The sequence below is a fragment of the Tasmannia lanceolata genome, unplaced genomic scaffold, assembly GCF_043159265.1.
Source record: "Tasmannia lanceolata isolate RefF3 unplaced genomic scaffold, GAP_Taslan_0.1 ptg000015l, whole genome shotgun sequence".
Taxonomy (NCBI): Eukaryota; Viridiplantae; Streptophyta; class Magnoliopsida; order Canellales; family Winteraceae; genus Tasmannia; species Tasmannia lanceolata.
Genome location: NW_027518692.1, coordinates 8,565,696 through 8,581,855, shown reverse-complemented (window position 1 = coordinate 8,581,855; position 16,160 = coordinate 8,565,696). Strand labels below are relative to the sequence as shown.

At 43.4% G+C, this 16,160-nt stretch overlaps 1 protein-coding gene across 1 annotated transcript; it reads left to right on the top strand.

Moving 5' to 3' along the window:
- Nucleotides 1–12,995: 12,995 nt before the first annotated feature.
- Nucleotides 12,996–14,836, top strand: LOC143891696 (uncharacterized). Its single transcript, XM_077396238.1, has 4 exons — nt 12,996–13,144; nt 13,846–14,182; nt 14,269–14,359; nt 14,442–14,836. Exons 1-4 carry the CDS (start codon nt 12,996–12,998, stop codon nt 14,834–14,836), a joined length of 972 nt encoding a protein of 323 aa, XP_077252353.1.
- Nucleotides 14,837–16,160: the final 1,324 nt, after the last annotated feature.

Sequence of the window (16,160 nt, the reverse complement as noted above, 5' to 3'; positions counted from 1 at the left end):
TTAGTTCGGTTCTGGAACCGAAGAACCGAACTTTTGAATATATATATATATATATATATATATATATATATATATATATATATATATATTATTTTTTATATTTCTATTATACATATACTTATTAATATAAATTACTTATAATATTAATAAGTAATAGTTAATAGATACTATTCTTATAATAAGAAATTAACTTATAATATAACTTTAATTAAAAGTTTTTTATAAATTATAATTAGTAATTAGTAATTAGCCATTAGAACCGGAGAACCGAACCGGACCGAACCGATTTTGTTCGGTCCGGTTCGGTTCGGTCCTACTATGTACTACGGTTCGGTTCGGTTCTTACGGTTCATGGAACCGGGAACCGAGAACCGAACCGGTTGGCCACCCCTAGGAGTTGGTCTTGAGCTAAGACCGAACCACTATAAAAATCCTTGTGTCAAAGCTTCTTTGTCTCTTCACCTCTTCTCTTGTGGTAAGCTTTAAATACTATTTTTGATTTCCTATTCAATCTAAAACTAGTGCAATCTAAGTTTTCAAAATCCTTAAAATTTGAAAAGAAACCCAATTCAACCCCTCTTGGGTTGTTAGGTGGAATTTCAGTCGGGCTTAGGAATCTTGGGTTTTCCTGTAAAAAATTAGACCCGTCCTAACCCGAGATAATTCTCTGGTAGCGTAGGGTTTTGTAAAACCGGACTCGCCCGACCCGAGTTGCACCCCTAATCACTACCGTGTATACAAAAAGTATTGTACGGTGATGATCCAAACCGTCCATTTCTTGGGCCACACGATAATAGGTTGTGCCCAAAAATCATTACTATAGAATTATCCTAAGTTCCTAACTGCCCTATTTATAGATGCCTCACAAGTCACACCATATTAAATCTCGTTAGAGAAGAAGTCCCATTTAAAAAAATAAGGGTTTTGCTACAAGTGCCCTTAACAAGTGCCCTGAGGGCACATGTTAAGGGGCATTTAATTGCCCTTGGGATCATGATTTTACACATGTTTTGATAAATAAAATCCTAAAAGATGTGTAGAATATCTCAAATTATGCGTAAAATCATGATCCTAAGGGCAATTAAATGCCCCCCAACAAGGCACTCGTTAGCAAAACCCAAAAAAATAATGTTGAAATAACTTCTACCTTTAAAGATCGGAGGGTTAGTATCATACTGTGGTGATGGACTACAGGGTGCAACTTTTTTAAGTTGTGGACCAACAAATGAATGGTTTGGATCATCCAGTGAAGTTGACCCACTGTATTTTTTTCAAAAAAATTGAACTTCACCCTTCCCTTCGCTTCCAGGTTTTTTGTCCCGTTGTAGAGAGAGAGAGAGAGAGAGAGGTGGATGTAATAGGTAAAAGTAAAACTATGTTTTTAAAAAGAGAGGGGTATTTTCATCCAAATACATCTCTTACTGTACCTGGCAGCTCCTCTTTTACAATATTTGAAAAGGTACCCTTGATTGACAACATCAACAAAAGTTTGCATTTTTTTAACAATTTCCCCAAAAAATTATAGTAAAATTTTTCCATGAAAAAAGTTATCTAAAAATTTTTCCATGAAAAGAAAACGAATGACAAAAGGAATTTTAGTATATAAGATAGATTTTGGTAAAAAAAAATATCTAGCATGGATAATTTGGTCGCAAATATACGACAAGACTAGATTTGCAAAAAACACTCAAACATGGAGAACTCTATACGTAAATTGACAAACTAGAAGATTGCTTTTACAAATAAGGTAAAGTAGGAGACTTCTTTCGCAAAAACAACTATATTTTATGTAAAGTCTAAGAATAGAAGCACAAAAGATAGAAAAGTTTTTCTTTTCCAAACTTTAATAAGAAATTCCTAGAAGAGTCCACGTTTTCTTTCCACGTGCGACCTACATGTGATCAGATCTGTTGACCCCGCTGGTGATCACAAGTTTGGCCCATTTCCCGTTAGAAATTTGAAAACAAGAAAAGTGCACCTTGATTCGCGCGTAGCAAACTGATGATTGTGGGTATGGGTGTTCGTGAATCGTTGACCAATTCAATTCACTCCATGTTCACCTTCGAGTTCAATTATGTTGTCTTCCAATTCTCACATTCCATAAATATATTTATTAAACCCCTATTTTTAATTGAGTTAACCAAAGGGGCTTTAACTTTTTTCCAATTCTATATATTTCAATACATTCTCAATTCAAAATGGTAATCGACTTGATAAAAAAATACGTTTTTCCAATTCTATTTTTAATTGAGTTAACCAATGGACCTTTTATCGAGCCCGAAGGGGCGTCGATTTTTTATCTCATCCTTGTGCTCTGGCACGTCGGTCGTTGTTTCTCTCGAGTGATTAGTTAGGAGGTAACAGACCCTCACTTAGGTCGGGACTTTTACCCATGATGTTCTGTGGTGATTCCCGGGGGATCAGACCTGGTCACACACTTATCATCTTGGGGAACCCTTTTATTCGGACCGCCCAGAGGCTCATCCGATGGGCGTTAACTTCTTTTTTTAAGTTAACTGCCAGTTCGTCCGTCCTGGAGATTTGTTATTGTTGGGGATTAATTGCTCGACAAGTGGAGAACCGAGAAGGAGATTTCATTTATTGGAGATGAGAAATACATGTCTGCAATATTGCAAAAAGAAAACAACACATAGGCTTATTATAAATGAAAACAGAAAAAACTATATGCATGCCTACTGGTAGAATTTCTTCAGATTTGAAATGTGCCAAGTGCGGGGAACAGGGTCGCCCTCTAGGTTTTCTAGTTGATATGTTTCAGGATGGAGTATATGGGAGACAAGGTAGGGGCCTTCTCAAGTGGGAGCTAGATTCACGGAGTTGCGAGGGTTGGAGATTTCAGCTCTGCGCAGGACTATGTCACCTGTTCTGACTGCCCTTTCCCTCATCTTGGAGTCGTAGTATCGGGCGACTCTTTGTTGATACGATGTAGTCCGGACCCTGGCTTTTTCTCGGGTCTCTTCTAGAAGATCTAGGCTGCTTCTCAAATGCTTGTCGTTGGCCCTTTCGTTGTACGCCTCGAGCCTTGGGGAGGGGGCGCCAATCTCGATGGGTATGACCACGTCTACCCCGAAAGCGAGGCTGAACTGTGACTCTCCTGTTGCCGTCCTGGGGGTAGTCCTATAAGCCCAGAGGAGTTTCCGTAGTTCCTCGGACCATAAGCCTCGGGCGTCTTCTACCCTCTTCTTTAATCCTTGTAAGAGCATTCGGTTGGTTACCTCAACTTGTCCATTGGTCTGAGGATGTCCGACCGAAGTGAACCTTTGCTTGAGGTCGAGTCTTCCGCAAACTGAGTTCCGTTGTCTATTACAAGTATCCTAGGTATTCCAAACCTGCAGATAATGTCGTGGTAGAAAAAGTTCTCTGATTCTTTTGAAGTGATCTTTTTCACTGCTTTAGCTTCGACCCACTTAGTAAAGTAGTCGATGGCTACATACATCATTCGATGCCCCTTGGTAGAATTCGGGAATGGTCCTAACAAGTCCATTCTCCACATGGCAAATGGAACCGGGCTGGAGATGGGTTTGTAAGGGACCGCAGGAAGGCGAGGTACGGTGGCGAATTTCTGGCATTGCTCGCACCTTTTGACAAAGTCGGCAGTGTCTTGTTGGAGAGTCGGCCAGAAGAAGCCTCGGCGTAGAATCTTATGGGCCAAGACATTTCTTCCCAAGTGGTCACCGCATATCCCTTCATGGACTTCCCTCATGGCGAGCTCAGTGGCCGAGGGTTGGAGGCATTTCAATAGCGGCCATGAGAAGGATCGCTTGTATAGTGTCTGCCCGTCGAAGATGTAATGGGCGGCTTTAGCCACTAAGCGTCGAGCTTCCTTCCTGTCGGAGGGTAGAGTGTCGTCTCTCAGATACTGGACTATTGGATCTATCCAACTGGTTTCCTCGTCGAGTTGCAAGAGCTCTTCTCTCTCGACACTGGGTCGGGGAAGGATCTCAGTGTAAACATTTCCAGGTTCGTAAGATCCCAGACGAGCCCATCTTGGACAGCGTGTCGGCGCAGGCATTTAAGGTTCGGGGAATCTATACTATCTGAAATTCCTCGAATGTGGCGATTTCTTTCCTTACCTTTTCTAGGTACTCGAGCATCCATTCTTCTTTAGCTTCGCTGAAACCATTGACTTGACTCACTACTAATTACAAATCACTGTGAGCTCTGACTCAATGGGCTTGTAACTCAGTGGCTAGTGTTATCCCGACGATCAGGGCTTCGTACTCTGCCTCGTTGTTGGATGCTTTGAAGTCCAACTTTAGGGCCTATTCAACAAGGAAATTATCTGGTTCGGTTATGACCAAACCAGCACCACTGCCCCGAGCCTTGGAGAAGCCATCGACGTATAGCATCCAAAGTGGGTCTTGGTTTGGTTGGTTCAAGCTCGGTTCCACATCCAGATGGCATGGACCTTCAGGTTCATCGGTCGTTATTGTCCGTTCAACAATGAAGTCTGAGAGCACTTGAGATTTAATCGCCGGTCGAGGCTTTATCTAAATGTCAAACTCGCCCAACTCAACCGCCTAGTTAATCAGACATCCTGAGGTATCATGTTTTTGTAGAATTTTTCAGAGGGATTGGTCGGTGAGGACCGTGATTGGGTGGGCTTGGAAATACGGACGGAGCTTCCTGGCTGAGATAGCAACCGCGAATGCGAATTTCTCAATTTCTTGGTACCGGGTCTCAGTGTCGTGGAGTACTTGACTGACATAATAGATGGGTCGTTCTATTTTTCCTTCATGCCGGACAAGCACGGAGCTCACCGCGGTGGGCCCTATGGCTAGGTACAGGTACAATTCCTCATCTGGTTCGGGTTTGGAGAGCAACAGAGGGGCTGGTAGATACGCCTTCAACTGATCAAAAGCTATCTGACATTCATCCATCCATTGAAAGTTTTTCACATTCCTAAGGGTTTTGAAGAAAGGCAAGCATTTCTCGGCGGACTTCGACATGAATCTGTTGAGGGCAGCTATCCTGCCTGTAAGCCTTTGTACTTCCCGAATTTCCTTCCGCGGAGTCATTTCGAGGAGCGCCCTTATTTTCTCGGGGTTAGCTTTGATTCCTCGCTGACTAACCATGAAGCCTAAAAATTTTCCGGACGTGACTCCGAAAGCGCACTTAGCTGGGTTTAGTTTCATCCGGTTACGACGGAGTACAGAGAAGGCTTCCTACAGGTTGGCGATGTGGTTTTGTGCTTCAAGGCTCTTCATGAGCATGTCGTCAACATACACTTCCATAGTTCTTCCGATTTGTTAGGCGAAAATCTTATTGACGAGGCGCTGGTAGGTGGCACCGGCGTTCTTGAGGCCAAAAGGCATGACCTCGCAGCAGAATAACCCTTGGTCGGTGACGAAGGTGGTCTTGGGAATGTTGGGCTTGAACATCTGAATATGATTGTAGCCGGAGAAGGCATCCATGAAACTTAGCATCTCATGCCCGGTGGTGGCATCAATAAGATGATAAATCCTCGACAACGGGTAACAATCTTTGAGGCACGCTTTGTTGAGATTAGTAAAGTCTATGCAAAATTCGCCATTTTCCATTAGACTTCTTGACCATTACCACATTCACGAGCCATTCTGGGTAACGAATCTCTTTTATAAACTTTGCTTCAAGGAGTTTATCCATTTCTTCTTTGATATGTTTCTGTCTCTCGGCGGCAAAATTGCATTTTTTCTGCTTCACTGGTTTGAAACTGGGATCCACATTCAACTTGTGGATAGCTACATCATAGGGGATTCTCGGCATGTCGGCGGCGAACCAAGCGAAGACATCCGAGTTAGTTTTTAAAAAATTGACAAGCTCGGTTTTGAGCTTTCTTGGGAGGAGGGAACCAATCTGGATGGTGTGTTCTTCAGATCCAATGAAAAGAGGGACCTTCTTGAGTTCTTCGACTGGCTCTCCTCACTTCACCTCGATTCGTGGGTCAGGACCTCCAATGGAGAAGGTTTCCTTAGCGGCCTCTTTCTTTTTTAGTAGGGTGGCATAGCATTCACGAGCTCTTTCTTGGTCACCTTTTACTTCCCCTATGCCATGCCTTGTGGGATATTTTATTTTCAGGTGGGGCAGTAGAAACCACTGCCCCCAGTGCATTCAAGGCCGGCCTTCCGATAATTCCATTATAGGAAGAAGGGACGTGAACTATGACGAATGCCTGCGTAATGGTTTGTTGAATTGGATGAGTTCCGAACATTATAGGGAGCTTAATCTTTCCTCTTACTTTGATCTCTCCTCCGGAGAATCCATAGATGGACCAATTGACCGGCTCCAACCTATTTTTATCGATATGCATTTCTGTGAAGGCGTCTTGGTGAACAACGTTGACCGAGCTTCCGGTATCTACTACGATTCGGCTCACATTGAAGTTGGCGATGGCGAGCCGGACGACTACAACGTCATAATGCTGTCGGTCTATGTTTCCATAATCTGCTTCGTCGAAGGTGATGGGATGGCTGTTGTTCAAGTCTGTCTTTGGCTTCTTCGAGGGAGCCTCCACGGAGTTGAGCTGTTCTGCATAGAGGGCGCATCCTTCCACAGTAGGTCCTCCAGAGGCGGGACCGCCGTAGATCGTATCAATGTTGCCAGATATCCTCGGGGCTTCCTCAAGCTCTGGGGCTCTTTGACGATTATTTGCTGCTTGGCGACCAGGCGAGTGTCGACGAGCGGGGGAATGAAGTTCATGCGCGGGATGATGAACTTCAGACCTAGGTCACCGTTGATTCCTCGGAGGATTCTGGAGGTAACGGTTGATTCGACCAAGCCCGACGAGTCTCTCAATTTCATGAGGTGGAAACAGCTATCCGTAGTATGTCCATGGTCTTGATGGAAGTGACAATACTTACTAGAGTTCTTTTTTTCCGTATTTCGCATCCTTTCGGGCCACTAAATCAGCTCTCTGTCGCAGAATTCATACAAGATATTTGACACAGTGGTGTTCAGTGAGGTGTAATTAACACTTTCAAATTGAGGATTTGGGATGTGACGGGTCTAACGGTCATTGCGTCATTCTCTTTTTTGACTCGATCCCGACCGAGACTCATTCCTCTTCTTGCCTCCTCGGACGCTGTCTAATTCCCTTTCCATGGCGAACGATTCCTCGTTGTTGATGTATCGGTCCGCGGTGGCCATAAGTTCTTGGAGATCTCGAGGGGGGTTAACATTCAAGGCCACCTTCACGTCTCGGTCCTTGATGGTGTGACGAAGCGTGGCGTGGACCATGTCGAAGTTGGGCTCCTTGATTTGATGGAGTTCAGTACGGAATCTGCCGATGAACCGTCGATGCGTTTCATCTTTCCCTTGCCGTAGGGCTAAAAGCGCGCCGGCGAGCTTCCTTCGGGGCCGACTATTTGCAAAGTAGGCGATGAATTCCTTTCCAAGCTCGTGGAACAACTCAATGGAGTTGGGCTTCAAACGGCTATTTCAGTTGCTTTCATCTCTTTTCAGATAGGCGGAGAAGGCTTTACACATCGTAGCGTCAGATGCGTTTCGGAGTACCATCGCTCGGTGGTATGCTCGGAGGAACTCCAGAGGGTCAGATGATCCGTCATAGAGATCCAATCGAGGCATATCCGAGTTTGTGGCAATGATAGCGTCGGCAATTCTCGGGACGAATGGAGAGGCTATTTCACTATCCCATTCTGCTAGGAGATCCGGGTCACAAGGTGCTTTGATCTGTTGTTGGAGATCTCTGATCTGGCGTTGAAGGTCAGCCATGACTGCAGAGTGTTGTTCCGCCTGATCATTCCTCGCGGGACCTCTCCTCGGAGGAGGATATGTCCATTGATCTGGCGCGTTGGATTTGCTAAAGTTTGCTCCGAAACTGGTTCATCATGCCTTCGATGTCAATCATCATGGTGATGTTCGGATGGAGGGCTGGTGACTGATGCGGATCCTTGTTGACGAGGTCTCTGACTTTGAGGGTTATGCCCTCCGGTAGACTCTTGCTCCTCAGAGGCTTCGACGGGGGGAATTTCTCCGGCAACCGGAATTGTTGGCGGAGGCAGTGCTACTGGTTGCGTAGGGAGTCTTTGGAGTATTTGTTGAAGGGCCCTGGCCACGTCTCCGAGTTGCTGTCTGAATTGATTGAGGGCGTTCATGGTGGCCGGAGCATCCCCGGAGACAACCATATCTCCAGTCTCCGCGTGTTGTTCTTGGTCTCGCTGGCTTGCTTGGCTTCTCGTAACCATTCCACCGTTAGGTTGAGAGGGAACTCTCAATTTTGGCATCGACGGGTCCCACGGATGGCGCCAATCTGATGATGCCTGAAATCTGACTGCACGTACTAGCCTGGCAGAACCTGTAATCCTGCGCTCACAGAAAAAAAGTCAGTGGGCCCAGAGTTGTGTCTCCGGACGGCCACTTCGACACTCAAGTCAGATATAGGCAATCACAGACAATGGATATTGGCTAAGAGGGAGGGCCAAGATAGGTTACCAGACCAAAATAGGAGAAGGAGAAGGAGAGTTGATTTCGAATTGCCTTTGCTTGAGTGCGTAGGCCCCTATTTATAGGGGTGGAGATCCATGATCTCGTAGATATCAATCAAGCCTTTGATTTAGCCCACGTGGGGCGTGACGGATGGAGGAAAAGATCGCGGAGATATGATTTCCGGAGATTCAGGGCGAAGATCTTGGACGGTAACCTAGGCGAGATGTTTTCAATTTGAATATTGCGCCTTACGTGTAACGGTAGTCCAGATTGGTCGCATAATGACGAGACTCCCGTGATTGCGTCTGGCTTCTTTTGAGGTTCGTTACCGTGCCAAGGAGAAACGTGATGGGCACGACTCGTTAACGAGTGTTGCTCATGGCAATTAAGTTGACCTAGTCGAGTGGTGAACAATGTATTTGAGGCTCGGTACCGGGTATACCGTTTTTACGCCTAACAGATATTATAGAATCTTCTAGAGTCTAGATGTTGAGGCATGTAAATACTATAGAAGAACGTTGGATATTTCTAAAGATTTCAACTAAAGGAGGTGGAAGATACTTCTAGACATAGATTTATCTAGAAACTCATTGGTTGTGTGACACTTGTAATAAGAATGGCTACACATTGACATTGGCTATATAAAGGGGTGGGGCCCACAATTGCAATCACTCAAGCAATTAAGCAAGTTGTGAAGCTTTGAGTGCAATACAATTGCCTTCTGCTTCTAAGTGTTCTCCATTGTTCACTTGTGTTTCAACTTCCTTATCTTTTCCAAGTCACTTATGTTGAAAGTGTTGCTAGCTTTTCTAAGTGACCAAGTCACTCAGTGGAGCGAAGAGTACTTAAGCGTCACACAGGTGTGCTTGGAAAAGGTGAAGCCCGTGATATTGTGAATGAGCACATTCCGATGTGAGACACACCAAACACACTAGTCCATGCGTTTCTTCAAACACATATGGTCAACCACCATCAAAATCCGATCTCTTTAGACGTACCCAAGCATAACTAAGTACCACATTCCGGGATGTTTATTTGCATGGGAGATGGAGACCATGTGAGTTTCCCCCCGCAATGGTCTACGATATCAAGTGTGTTGATATCTAGTGTGAGACCCACCAAAAAAAAGTGTGTTGATTTACACTAACAGGTCTCTTTGTAGGATCCAAAAATTGACAGTAAGGATCGATCCCCACACCAACTGTCCGGCTAGTTAGACATGGTTAAATTTTATTTATTTTTTTGATGAGTAAGCTGGGGTTAGGCAGACCCCTACCAGATATATTAAAATAGATAGAAAAGTACATCATGAAGAACAAAGAGAACAACCCCTAACACATGAAGGGGGGTACAAGGACTAAAAAATGAGCCCAACTAAAAGAAACATAAACCAATGAAAAACAAAACAACCAAAGCAAAACAATGCTCCAAGCAGCAACAGCAAGAGAGGCCAACCCCAAACGAAACCAAAGACGGAGACAGAGAGGCCTAAGAAAGCTTCGGTGAGAAGGAGAGACTGCGCGAAGAAGATGCTAAAAGGAGCAGGGAGGGGCTCTTGGTCTTCCTTCTTTGGACCATACGCCAAGGTCCAGGATCAGACGCTATGCCAAGAATTTCAGACTTCTCGGGTTGAGGAAGGTCATTGATGGAGGTGTGATCCAAATCTTGCAAAGCTGAAAATTTGTTGATATGAACACAGATATGGAGACTAGCTTCACAACCTTTTCCTTTAGTAATTTCTCTATTGACAATAAGGTTTTTATTCTGGGTATTAGCGACCTCCTTTGAGATTTGAGAGTTGGTTTTGGGCTGAATTGCAACTGAGGCAGCCCCCTCATTTGGAACATTATTAGAAATTCCAAATTCTTCTAACTGAATTCTAGTGGCATCAATGGCTATTGGTTTGGGTTTCCAAACTTGTCTTGGTGGGAAATTTGAGATGTTCTGAGAATCTGAGATGAAGTAGCATTTAACAGTCCCATGGCTAAAATCTTTGCAGTTTTTGCAAGCCAAAGGCTTCCAATCGTATTCCACCAATTGGATCTGAGTCCCTGTTGGTGTCTCTATTTTGATGGAATCCCGGAGTTTTTTATCCACATTCACCATGACACAAACTCGGGCGAACATTAGACGAGTTGAATTTGCTGTATGGGAGTCCATATACATGGGTCTTCCAAATCTACTAGCAATTTTACTGAGGCCTCTGCGAGTCCAGAATTTTTTATGGAGACATGGAAACCTTATCCAAATAGGAATTTTAGTCATCTTTACTCTCTCTATTTTTTGTTCTGGCATCCATTTCTGGAGGACAAGCACTCTACCTCCAAAAGTGGTGGGAGGAGATTCTAGAACCTTTGTGTAGTCCTCCTTGTATAGAAACTTGAAGAGGAAGAAGCCATTATTTAGGCCAAAAACAGAGAAATCTCCTTTTAAGCTCCATTGCCTCTGGAGAAAATCTTTGAGAGCGACGAAGTACGGCCTTCTACCAGGGAAGAAACCGATAAGGCAATTATTCCATTTTTCTTCGACCTCTTTGAAGTCATCAGATTTGAGCACCACTTTTTCATCATCTTCACTGTCATCTTCAAGAACAAAGTAATCCAAGGTGGTATCTTGCTCATTAACTTCAGCTTGAGCAAAGAGAGAAGTCCACTTAGCAATAGGGATGGAAGGATTAGCATTTGGACCTGCAAGGGATGAAGATCCTGCAATGCAATGATCTTTGGCTGATCCAATATTTTCATGGGAACAGGGAGCAGCAGATGGCTGGAAAGATTCTGTATGGAAAGTTTCTACCTTTTCATTTGCTTTCCCAAGGTCAGATTCAAAAGAGTAAAAAACACCTTTAATTTGAAAAACTGGGAGGGAAACAGGGCAGGATTAAAGGGCTTCTTAGATGAAACAGCATGAGCAGATATTTTGGGTAAGAGCACAATACTTCTGTCATTTTGCTGCAAGCCAGAGAAGTTTAGGGAGGTTAAAGCTGGATTTTGGACTCTACAATCAACATTGCTGGTGGATTTTTCAAGAGAGGGGCCAGGACTCAGCAGGGGCTTTTCCAGGTCAGTGGGTGACATGGACAAGTGAGCTTCCTTTACATTTAATGAATCTGCTATATTTCCATGGCTCCAGTACGCTGAACCAAGTGCTTTGGGAGAAGGCAAGTCAGCTAGCTGAACAGATAGAGGAGTGTGTAGCAAGTCAGCTTGCTGGATAGGTACATCAGACCCTATCTGAACTTTCTGGCAAGGCAACAGAAACCAAGGTGGTTTTGAAACTGGCGGTTTTCAAGTTCAAGGTGGTATTGGGGTCAACAACAGCAGTTTGTGCAACTGGTATGGCAGATTCTACCTCAGAAAATGGTTTCTTCAGTGGAAGAGCTTGAGCAGCGAGAATTCAATTTTGCAAGGAAGGGGATGATGTCCTCTTCATCTTCAATGAGATTCTTCAGTTGAGACTTTGGCCTTTTTCCTTGAGTTCCTTCATTTTTTTGAATGAAGAACTGCTCCTCGAAGCTGATGATGATTTAAGCTCTTTGTTCAAAAGTTTTAAGTATTTCATTTTATCTTGCACTGAGACCTGTAAATGGTCAAGATCTCCCCTGACTATTGAATCTCGAATTTTCCTTAGGGTCTGTTCAGTTGCAGCGTGGAAACCGAAACGGAAAGGAAATGGGGCTTATTTTCCGCAGAAAAGTAATAAAACGATCGTTTTGTTGGCCTGAAACGGAAAGCGCGCAAAAATTGAAATAGTGATGTGGAATCCGTCATATCCATCGTGTCAAGCCTCTTTCCATGACTTGAAATCCGTCCAAAAGGCTTGGATTTGTAAAAAAGATTCGTGGGAATCGCGTGAAGAAAAACCGAAGTCGCATCTGTGAGAAAAAGAAGCCCTAACATCTATCTTCCTCTCTCGCCTGCGACTTTGTCTTCCATAGCTTGAATCTTGGGTCTTGACTCGCCAAGGCTCCGACCTCCACTCCTCCTTCCCCAACAAGTACGCCTCCTCCCTTTCTCCTATTCCCCTCATTTTTTTTTCGGATTTCTTCTTGGATCTCAGTTCCTGTGCTTGGAACTGCGAATGTTGGGGCTTCGATCTATGTTTTTTTGTGGCTTTGATGTCTGTTCTGTGGCTAGGGCATGGATTTGGTTTGGCTAGGCTTGTATCTTCTTTAGCCAGGCTTGGATCTGGTTTTTTTGTTTGATAGTAGATTTGTTGATGGTTGTTTGATAGCAGATTTGCTTTTTTTTTTACCGTATTTTGTTTTGGCTAGGGATTAGATCTCATTTTTGGTGCAAATGATAGGCAAAAGCTGGTTTGGGTTTGGGTTTGGGATTAATCTGCTTGGGGTTCAGATTTACCCCAAAATCCGGTTTGGGTTTGGGATTAATCTAGTTTGGGTTCGGATTTAACCTCTAATCTGGTTCGGGTTTGAGATTTATTTGAGTTTTTTGTTTGGGTTTGGAATGGGGATTAATCTTGTTTGCTTTCCTTTGTTTTTTACTTTGTTGTCTTTTCAATTAAGTTATTGACTACTTATTTAGAGTAAGATGCCTCGTCGTCCTACAAGAAGGAGGAAAAAAGAGTTGATGCATAGAGCTGAGTTGAAGCGTAGGAATGAGCTAGTTGGGCAAGCAGTCGCACTACTAATGGTTGGTGCTGCTGCTATGTTAGTACTTTGGAAAGAGTACTACGAAAAGTATCTTCTTAGAGCTCCATATGAAAGCAATTACTTAACACGTCGTACGTTCATTTCTTTTGTCATCGATTCAGATGAGCATTGTCATAACTTGCTACGAATGAACGTCAGCTGCTTTCGTCAATTTGTCGAAATATTTAAACGGGCGGGAACCCTAGAAGATACAATCCATTGTTAGGTGGAGGAGCAAGTTGCCATCTTCTTGCATATTGTGGCACATAATCAGAGGGTTAGGACTATTAGAGCATGTGCTAGACGTTCAGGGGCAATTGTTTCGACGTATTTTAACAAAGTACTAAAGGCAATTTTGGGTATGCAAGATTTCTTCATCAAACCACCGACAGGTGAGACACCATCGCAGATGGAATGATTTCAGTAGACGTCATTGACGTTAGGGGATTATAGTTTCACTCCATATATGGTTGGAGTAAATTTGTTATGTTTTCATGGTTATATGATTCTTTTACTGTTTCGAGTAACTTTATTATGTTCTGATGGTTGTATGTGTGTTTATTCAAGTAACTCTGTTGTTATTAGTGTGATGGATTAAAATTTTGAAGGAAGATAGTAGCTAGTTGTTTTGGATGATGTATGCTGTATCTTTTGATGGTTGTATGTGTATTTATTCAAGTTGTTATACATCTCAGGTTGTTATATGGATGTATGACTCCTAACGAACATATATGTGTATATTGAATCAGAATGACAACTGCACCACAAACCTTGCAGAAGAGGGGGAAGAATGTCATTTGGAATGACCAAATGGACAAGGTGCTCGTAGATACTCTTCTAGTTCAAATCGCAGAGGGGTACAAAATCCCAAATGGTTTTAAGGATCATGCTTATGTAGCTGCGGCCACTGCAATGAATGCCTTTTTCAACCTCCAACTCAATAAGGAGCACATAAAAAACCGCATCAAGACTATGAAAGAAACATACAAGAGTGTTTGCATCATCCTCAGTAGAAGCGGTTTTGGTTGGGACAATGACACCAAAATGGTCACCTGCGAGAAAGTGGTCTACGATGACTACATCGCTGTAAGAAACACTTTCTCTCAAGATACAATCTTCTTATAGTAATACCATATCCAATATCTTCTTATTTTTTATACTCCTTCTCACAGGCTCATCCAAAACATAAGAAACACTTCACTACCCATCATGTTTTGCATGACGATATGTGCAAAATCTTTGGAGATGAGTTCGCGAAAGGGGGTCGGGTCTAGGACGCGTGAGAATCCAAGCATAGCAAGTTCGCAGCCAGTCAGTTTTGATGACATTGGGGATGACTTTGCAGATGACCATACCCCCATGTCTCACCACCCACCATCTCCAGAAGCAGATCCTACTAATGGTGGTAGTGAGACATCTCCCTTAAGACGGGATGGTACCAGACGACAGAGGACTCGCCAAGGTGGGGCACATTTGGATAGTATGTCGCGTCTCTCAACAAGCATGGACAAGGTTGCCGATGTCCTCACAGGTGCACGTGCCCCTGCTTACCTTGCACAGCTTCACGAAGCTGTTAGAGGGGTTGGGGGTTTTTCGCAGGATATCTTGTTGAGGACCACGGAGTACCTCACAATAAATCCATCTCAGGCGCATCTTTTCATCATGTACGAGGAGGATGAGAGGAGGTCGTACATCCGAAGGAAGATGGCTCGTTTCATCAGGCAACAGATGGATGATTGAGGGTGGTTATGGTGGTAGTTACTGTTATATGAACAATGCTTTTATGACACTTTTTGGGTGATGGTTATGGTGGTAGTTACTGTTATATGAACTTTACAGTCTTTGTTTTATTTTGGATGGTGGTTATTTATTTTGGATGTTGGTAGCTTTTATTTTGGATGTTAGTAGTTATGGCGGTAGTTATTTTTATCTGTATGGGATCTTTGACATTTGGATGGCGGTTAATGGCAGGCGGTGCATATTTTCTATTTTGACATTTGTATGATGCTTTGATATCTTTTCATCGAAAATATGTTGTCTTTTTGTTAGGTGAGTATGGGGAAGCAGAAGTACTATGCTGTCTTTAATGGCAGGAGGCCTGGGATTTACTACACTTGGCCAGAGTGCCATGAGCAAGTTGACAAATTTAGCGGAGCATGCTACCGCTCATTTGGGACGTTGGCGGATGCTCAGTCACAGCTAGACGCATATTTGGAGAGAGCCAGGTATCGGAGCAGCGAAAGGGTTGAGGAGGTAGAGGAGTTGCGAAATGAAAGGGCAGAGGTGGTGCCACAGAGGGTGTTACCATGGGTTTCCCTCTTTCTTGTTGGTTCCATTATATTGCTTTTAAAATCTGCTTCTTAAGTTTTTTTGAGTATTTTTTTGTATTAGTGGACTATTTGGTAAGCTTATGGGGCATAACTTGCTTTATATGTGGTAAAGAACATATTCTGTGATGTTTCTTTTCCGTTTCCCTGGCAACTGAATGCACATTCCTGTTGTTTCTTTACTGTTTCTTTTTCGTTTCCTGGCAACTGAATGCGCACTCTTACTGCTTTCTTAGCAGTTTTTTTTCCTTTCCGTTTCCTTTTGCCACGTCATTTCCTTTTCCTTTCCGTTTCCTACGTGCAACTGAACAAGCCTTTAGTTTCTCAGATGGAGATGGTGAAGCATCAATTTTGGATTTGACCAACTCTGCAAAAGTTGCTTGAAGTCCATTATATTTAAGAAATTGTAGTGGGCCCACATTGTTTTCAAGAAAGTATGGTGGGCCCACAACATAAATAGAGTTAGGATTATCCAAACCGTTAATTCGATGGGTCACAACTTAAATAGCCAGTACCCCCTAAATCGTCTCTATGGTATGATCCCAATCCTCCGACCAGTGGAGGTTTCTCAGATTTGAGGCTTAGGATCATCTTATCGAGATGATTTACATGGCCTATTTTAGTTATGTACCATCGAATAAACGGTTTGGATCATCCTAAGAAGTGGGCCAACAATGTAATTTCAGAAAAAATACTGGACTTCACGCGCACACATCATCCGAAACCTCAAGTCTTAT